Source organism: Octopus bimaculoides, chromosome 15, assembly GCF_046866305.1.
Source record: "Octopus bimaculoides isolate indiv1 chromosome 15, ASM4686630v1, whole genome shotgun sequence".
Taxonomy (NCBI): domain Eukaryota; kingdom Metazoa; phylum Mollusca; class Cephalopoda; order Octopoda; family Octopodidae; genus Octopus; species Octopus bimaculoides.
Window position 1 is genome coordinate 33,733,465 of NC_142942.1, and position 8,959 is coordinate 33,742,423.

General features: G+C 36.1%; 1 protein-coding gene across 1 annotated transcript; it reads left to right on the forward strand.

The window, feature by feature from the left end:
• Positions 1–1,144: 1,144 nt before the first annotated feature.
• Positions 1,145–7,480, forward strand: LOC106880611 (uncharacterized). The gene is made up of 2 exons (XM_014930625.3): positions 1,145–1,291; positions 4,249–7,480. The coding sequence occupies exon 2, from the start codon at positions 4,412–4,414 to the stop codon at positions 7,412–7,414; it is 3,003 nt and encodes a 1,000-aa protein (XP_014786111.1). The 5' UTR covers positions 1,145–1,291; positions 4,249–4,411; the 3' UTR covers positions 7,415–7,480.
• The last annotated feature ends 1,479 nt before the right edge of the window (positions 7,481–8,959 follow it).

Genomic DNA, 8,959 nt, shown 5'->3' on the forward strand with positions numbered 1-8,959 from the left:
CGTAGCAGTAGCAGTAGTAGTAGTAGTAGTAGTAGTAGTAGTAGTAGTAGTAGTAGTAATAGTAGTAGTAGTAGTAGTAGTAGTAGTAGTAGTAGTAGTAGTAGTAGTAGTAGCAACAACAGCAACAGCAGTAGCAGCAGTAATTGTTATATTAACTATATTAACTATAGCTACAGAAAAAAAATTGTGATAATGTTCCGAACAATTTTAATATTTCCGTTAATAATAATGGGGCTATCAATAATCTAGAGCTGCATTTGTATCGTTAATTAATATGAATATTAATTTCAAATTTTGGCACAAGGCTAGCAGGTTTGGAAGAGGAGCTGACTCAATCAAATCAACCCCAGAGTTCAACATGTACTTATTTTATCGGCCCTGAAAGGATGAATGAAAGACAAAGTCAACCACGGCAGAATTTGATCTCAAAACGTAAAAACGATCAAAATGTTGCTAAGCATAATGCCCGGGATGCTAACGAATCTGCCAGGTCGCCGCCTTAAGAATAATATTGATATTGATTTCAAATTTTGGCACAAGGCCAGCAATTTTGGGGAGGGGGGTAAGTTGATTGCATCGATTCCAGTACTCAACTGGTACTTATTTTATCGACTCCAAAAGGATGAAAGGTTAAGTCGACCTAGGCGGAATTTGAACTCAGAATCTGAAGACAGACGAAATGCTGCTAAGCAAGAATAATATTAATAGTAGTTTAGTGGCGAGCTTGGCAGAATCGTTAGCACGCCGAGCAAAATGCTTAGTATTTCGTTCCGCTTAACGTTCTGAGTTTAAATTCCGCCGAGGCCTACTTTGCCTTTCACCCTTTCGGTGTCGATAAAATAAGTACCAGTTGAGTACTGAGGTCGTTGTAATTGACTTACCTCCTTCCTCCGAACTTGGCCTTGTGCCAAAATTTGAAATCAACATTAATAGTTGTTTAACACATGATATGATTGAAGTCAACTGTAGAGTACTGTAGTGGCGCCTAATATCAGTCGCCATTCTGGAGAGTTTATCCACGCATGCGCAGGGACTAGTCTTCCGGAAGGAATGCAGGAAGAGTCTCATGCGCATGCGTAGTCATCCAATATCCAATCGTTCCCGCGTATTAATACCTCTTTTGCTCGTTGAACTTCGTGGAAGCTAGACGTCACAATAGCAGCTCTCCGACAACTCTACAATGGAGCCACATAGATAACCAGAGAAGAGAAAAATGACTTCTAACCACACAACTTCATTGACGGCGTCTCATCTAACCAAAAGGCGACATGCTACCGAATTCCCTCCTAGTGTGAGCAGAATTCTACTGTAATAAAATATTTGTTGTGCTGTTAGTTTAGAGTCTGCGTTCCGTTTTCTTCCTTAAGAAATTTAATGTACGGAATTGAGATACACCTAATGGTGTATAACCACTTCCCTACAGTACCAAATAGTCGCCATCGCCTTTTGAATAGTCATTGCTTGAGATATAACGTCGTTTATAGATGAACCGTTTATAATACACACCAAAACTCGACAAAACTTATATATCTTGGATCATCCACTGATTTCAAAGGAAGTTATTTACCTCACCTCAGTTGATTTTACTTAATTAAATGCAGATCACCCGCCTCATTTTCAAATTATAGCCACCACCTCAAGAAAATAATGTTTCTTATGACATTATTTGCACTAGCGTAGTTAGAGTGTGTACCGCCCGGGGCGGCCCTTCTGTTTGCCGCACCCGGACCCCACAAAAAACGCATATTACCTACAGTAGACCCAAAAGTGGTACCCCTTTAAAAGTGCCGCCCGGAGTAGACTGCCTCCATCGCCCTCCCTCCCTCCCCTAGCTACGCTAGTGATTATTATTATTAAAACTATATGACTGTATCAAGGTGTCCGCTCCCCATGCGATTTCTGTAGCAAAGAATCTATTTAAATATTACAAGAGAAGTGATCTTCTACTTAACAGACAGCATAATACAATTCTTGCTGCCATTCCTTTAGATTATTTACTTTTTACTATACGTGTACATACTCCAATCATCTTAGATAACTATTTACCTGTACTTTAATATAACCACCCCCTCCTAGCCTTTATCTTTTTCTCTTCCAATATAAATGAAATCATCCAAGCGTAGTTTGATCTTAGCATAGCTTTTACTCTAATGGAACTTCAAGGTTCTTAACCGTATGTTTATAGTTATATAATATATTTACTGCCCCTCCTTATATTTTCCAACCTTATCTTCTCTCCATTTTGTCCATACTCTTTGTCTCTTAACTAATTTTCTACATTATTTTAAAATTTCTCTTCCAACTCTTGCATGTTCTGCACACTCGGATGTTTATAAAGTATATAAGCCACTAGAAGCTTAGGGCTGACATTTGCATAGCAAGGGATCTCTAGTTAGCTTCTTCCCAAATCCTTTCTCCTTTAATAGATTTTCTTTTATCTCTCGTCTCTACTCTATATTCTTCTTGCTTCATGTATGATATATCTGATTTTGTCTCCACATTTTCATCTGAATGGTCTTTTATTCACTTTGATTTTTCTTCCTTCTTCTTTTATCTGTTTTCTCTATCTACTTTCCCTTACTCTCTCTCCCTCATTTTTACTAATACGATTTTGCCTCTTACTTCTGAGCCTTCATCTCAGTGCTGTATTACTTCTCTTTTCCCCTCCTCCGCTGTCTTTTATTGGTGTAGTGCCTTTTTGTATATTGTATGACTACTTGATTTTTCTTTGCATATCTTCCTTCTGATGAAAAGGTACGTTGAAGTATCGCTTGCAGCTTGAATTGATTAACGTTTCATTCTTATGTGTTAATATTAATTGTTGCCATTTCGCTATGTTTTGATGCATCATTATGTACACCTGTTTGCATAATATACATTATTGCAACAACTAGTCACCAAATTTTTGAAACAGCTGTAAAGGACTTTTTCTTCTTAATTATATTTATGTTTATGTAACATCTTTGTAAATGATTTGATGCCGTATATTACTGTTTGCCATTCTTTTATCTTACTATTATTCGCTCGACCCATGCATTTCTTCTTGTCAACTCTTGTTCTACTGCTCTATTTCCCCCATGATTAGGACGCTGGATTTTAAGAATTCGATCTAGTTTGAGTACTAATCTGGTGATTATCTATTCTATGCCTTTATTGGCGTCATCTCTCCCATTGTACATGTATGTATGTGTAGTGAAACCTCTCCCTCGGGCATTCAATCATAAATGATAACGAAGCTGCTAACATCTAGCCTTCGGCTGCCTTGGACCCTTCTGTCCACCATCCTGATTGGTTCTTATTTGCGCGGCAATTGTCCTCATGTTCTGCTTGCTAATGGTGCATTACGTCCAATCGTGGCCTTCAGATAAGGTCACGTGAGAGAGAGTTTTTCTGGGTTTCTGGTGAGCCCTATTTCAGCTATAAATAAGAACCAATTAGGATGGTGGACAGAAGGGTCCAAGGCAGCCGAAGGCTAGATGTTAGCAGCTTCGTTATCATTTGTGATTGAATGCCCGAGAGGTATGTATGTATGTATACACGCACACAAACACACGCGCGCGCACATTTTAAACATGTGCGTGTTTGTGTTTGTGGAGAGAAAGACGCAGAGGTCCCAATTAGACTCGTGGATAAGAAGATGCGCTGAGTAAAAACAACAGTATTTTATAGCGTTTCGTATGACAAAACAGGACTTTAAGTTCTCGTCAATTGTGTATAGCTTCAGTTATTAACAGCAATGTATCGTAGCTCTTTACGGTATCTATTTAATACTTAGAGACTTCCTCATTGGGAATATTTGCTAGAAATACGCCACAAAACTAGCAGATCAAGTTCTTATCAACTCAGCCATCTTCAGCTTACATTAACGACATCGTAAGCACCTACCTAAAGAAAAATCAGAACAAAAGAGAAAAACACACATAACAAAACTACAGCAATAAAAAATAGTGATTAATTCGTTTTCTACATTTTTGTAGTTGTTCTGCAACTGCCGCGAGGTAAACAATATATCATGCTAAGAATTTCACTGCTTCTATTATTTTCATCTATCAGAAGAGTAAAAAAAGTCACCAAATAAATCGTTAACATCCACTAGTAAAATGAATTATAGCTGGGGGGTGTTTGAAGTTAACGTCATCGTTGTGTCAGTTACTTCACATCAAAGTTTTAGTTGTCATTTAGACTAACAAATTGTCTGGGTGGGTTATTTTTACGATTTTCCCGTCTTTTATATCTATATATTTACAGGAGAGAGATAAAATTATAACAAATCTGTTGTGGAATTCAGTCCAGTCCAGAAATTTCGCTTAGCGACACAGACGACATCCAGAAGAATTAAATATAAGCAGTTATTTCCACCACACTTTAACACGAACGTTTCGAAGGAAGGTGCTTTAAGAGAAGATAAACCATGTACATATATTTGCGAATTAGTCTTCATATTTTCCTCGTGTATATCATAATGATTAAAACCAGTACACTGAGAGTATGTCGGATATGTCAACAGAATTCCACTTGTTACCCACCAAAATGTGTCTGTTGTAAAGATTCTCTACCTACGAATGGAGAAAATATAAAAGATTTCCCACAAATTGTTTATTTCACATTTGACGACGCTGTAACTCTTCAAACAACGAAAATGTACAAGAAGTTGTTTTCGGCCGAGAGGAAGAATCCGAATGGATGTCGAATCAAGTTCACTCTATTTGTTTCTCACAATTACACGGACTATCACCTCGTGAATGAATTTTATAAACAAGGAATGGAAATAGCTTCTCATAGTGTAAACCACAGAAGTGATATAAATCTTGTTCAAGTTAGAAAGGAAATACTTGGACAAAAAGACAACTTAGTGCGTTTCGGAAATGTTCCTAAAGAGGAGATTATCGGGTGGAGAAGTCCTTTCCTTAAACCTTTCGGAGACAAACAGGTTGAAATTCTCAAAGAAGGTGGATATATTTATGATGCAACTCTAACTTATTCTAAAAGACACAGAAAAGCAATATATCCTTTCACGCTGGATTATGGCTGGCCATTTCGTTGTCAAATCCCAAACTGTCCTGAGATGCAACATCCTGGCTTTTGGGAGGTACCTGTTGTGTCTGTGACAGATAAAAACACACTGTATGACTGTGTATACACTGATGGTTGTACTTTTCCACCGACAACCTATGAAGAAGCTTATAGATATTTATGGAACAATTTTTTGGACTATTACAATGGAAATAGGGCTCCAATGGGTGTACATATGCATGCAGCTTGGTTTTTCTATAATTACCCCGATGATCCATACCGTTTGAAAGCAATGGACCGATTTATTCGAGAACTTTTGAAAAAACCAGATGTTCACATCATCACGATCAAGCAAATGTTGGAATGGGTTAAAAATCCTGTTAAAAACTCTGAGATTAATTCATTGAAATCTTGGCAATGCGATTCTTCAAATGATTTTATCAAAAATTTCTTGCAGCAGTACAAATATAATGATATTCACAAAAATGAGAGCCTATTACAAAACCAATTCAAACCATATTTGAAGGAGAAATATACTGCGAAGGAAAATCGATTATATAATATATCAATATTAGAAGACAGTGATAATATCGCAAGTGGTTCAAATTCCGACAACTTATGGATGTCTCAAAACAAACTAACAGATTATAAAGAAAGAAGAGCAAAAGAAGAAATAAAGTCTCTTAACACCGGGGCAGAATCAAGAAAGAAACCAATGCCAGTAACTGAACATGTTAAGACGAAGACCCGTGAGTGGGTAGCTAGAAATTTTAACTTAACTGATGGCTGGAATCAGAATGATCAATCTCAATTTTCCAGCTACATCAAAGAATCAGTACACAAAGAACACTTAAAACAGATGAATACCAAGGTCTCCCAGCAAAATGGCAAGGAAAACAAGAAGAAGAAAATATATAATCAGAAACAACTAACAAAAAACGTTGACCATTCTAGAATATTTTCTGGAAGTTATTTCCCAAGATATCATATTAATCAGCCAAAAGATTTCCGAGAAAAACTAGATGTGTACAAGAATGGAACAGTCGTATCAATGGATAAATCAGAAATTTTCTTTAAAACTCCCCAAAATAAAACGCTAACAAGACATTTGCAAGGACGAACGTCTCAGAACATCCTAATGAGATACACTAACACTAAAAGAAACCGTTTAAACATCTTAACAGTTAACCAATCATCTAGCTTGGGTTCTTTAATGACTAGTAGAAGTATTAATAACAACAGCAGTGGAAACAACAATATCGATATCAACTCACCATATATAAGAAGGAATACAAGCTTTGCTTTAGACAAACAGGTACTAAAAGCACTTCACCAAGCTGATGATGTATGGAAAACATCAGTTATTGCTAACGAAACTAGCCAACCATTTAAAAGTAACTTCCAGGCTAGAGCTGGTGTTGGAAATCAGGAATTTAGCTCTAGATATTCAAAGAGAATATCCATTAAAAGCAAGAATGTGAAGAACAATACGTTTAAGACATGTCAGCAGGGAAAGAATTGTTTATTGCCTTATTGTCGTTGCATGAATGCTAATGTAGGTATAGCTAAGATGGACGATATTCCTCAATTTGTGTATTTCACTTTCAACGGACCTATTACTAATCAATTCTTTTACAGTATGATCTCTTTGTTTAATCTATCGCATCTAAACCTCAGATGTCCCATAAAAGCTACTTACTTTGTTTCGGATGAAGGCACTAGTTATGACCTCGTCAGAAAATTATATGAAGCTGATATGGATATTGCCCTTCAGGGGAATAGTACTTCGTTCTACTCAAACAAAAGTATGTTAGCTTTAGATATTCAAAGCCAAAAGTTTAAAATGACTCATGGTGCTGGTATCCCAGCTATTAATATAACTGGTTGGCGTTCTCCAAGTATGTTTCCTTTGGGCGATGATCAAATGAAGATTTTGCAAAAAGAGCATTTTATTTACGATTCGACGTTGATTTACAAACAAGGTTGTTATAGGTGGCCTTTCACTCTTGATTTTGGGTGGGGAAGAACTTGTCCCATTGGAAAATGTCCAACTGGCAATTTTTACGGATTTTGGGAAGTTCCAGTAATACCACTATTAGACAAATATAATTACACTTGCGTCTATGCCGACGGCTGTTTATTTAATCCAACTACTGCAAAAGATACTTTGGATTTTCTTCTGAAAAATTTAGCAGTTCATTACCAAGAGAAAATTCCCTATGGAGTCCAACTGCGACACGACTGGTTCAATCCCTCACAGAGGCACAACTTGGAAGGTTTGAAAAACTTTATCTCTAAATTGGTTAACATGTCTGATGTTTATATTGTCAGTATTGCAGAACTTATCCAGTGGATTAAGCAACCAAAAACTTTGCAACTAATGAAAGAAAAAACGTGTTGAAAAACTGCTTAAAAAAACTTCTATAAATGGATATATATTTTTGGCATTAAAACTGTATAAATTCTATTCAGTTTAAATCCAGTTTACTGTACAACTAGTTTTAATTTGAAAAGTATAATGCGTAATCATAGAGAAAACGTTTGACAAAATCTTGATGCAAAAAGAAATGGTCATTTAATGATGGAAAACTGTTTGCTCAAACATAACTCTTGTCTACATATTGAGTTTGCTTTTGTACCTCTCCTTCTAGATTATTAAAGTGACTTAACCTAAAGTAAGTTGTTTTCATATCTCCAGCCATTAAAGTCACCCTCTTTAATTAGGTGGATGCCATCCTAACTATTTACGGTTACTCGTCATTAAATGTCTTTTCATTATATTGCGTCAAGACTTTTCTATTTGGCTGCCAAGATTTCAAAAATCAAAGTTTATCGAGAATTTTAAAATTTGGTAGAATTATGTAGTTTTCCAAGCTGAATTGCTGGAGTTAAAACGTTAAAAAGGTTTAAAATTTGATCATTTTCACGTCATTTTGTACGTGACTTCACATTTTGTCAACATCTTGAAAATAGCACTTGTGTTTTTATATGAAACCGTAAACAAATGAATTACACACGACATAAAACCCCTCATGACTTTTATTATTTTTTTGGAATTTTCAGAAAATGTTTGCGAATTTGTATTCTATATGCGGGACTTAATACTATTATGCCAAAAGAAAAAAAAATTGTGGGGGTATGTGATTTAGCTGTTATTTTTAGCATACCTTACAACCACCTTAATAACAAAAAAACATGAATAAGCAACACATATTTTGTAGTTTTAAGCATTCAATATGCATTTTATACGATAAATAGCACATTACAAATTAAATCTTTCTCAAAATAAAGTTATAGCACAAACTTATAAGATTTATCCAAAAACAAAATAGCACATTACAAATTAAATATTTTTAAAAAACAAACATCTAAACAACCTTCCCAGGACCAACAACCTTAACTGGATGACAGAGCAGGTCCTCCGCACATACTTCCCTAATTTAGCTGTTATAATGAACAGCTGTGCAATGGCTCATCCCCAGTTCTTCAACACAAAACCGGACTGAAGTCAATTCCTTAACCCATGAGTAAAGGAAAAACACTGCAATCCTAAGATGAAGGGAACCACCTTCAAGCCATATATCTTTCCTCACTGACACAGACTCCATGCATCCTTGGCGAGTGCATCGCCAATACATATTCCCACCACGTTTTATTGTATTAATGAAATGCTTCTTCGTTTTGCTTAATTTTCTTTTGGGTATAACACCCTTTTCTTGCAAGTACGAAACCACATCCTCCTTTGGTGCATGATTTAAGGCCTATTTGGCTGCTATTTTTAGCACATATGACAACCATCTCAATGACTGGAACATATTAGTCAACATGTGCTTTCACGCACACAAAGGAGTTCTCATGTTTGCCTTGTTAGTATGGAAACAGGCATGAATGTGCATGTGGCTTACGGTTGGCTAAAATTACCCCAAATTTTCAAACTTTGATAGCT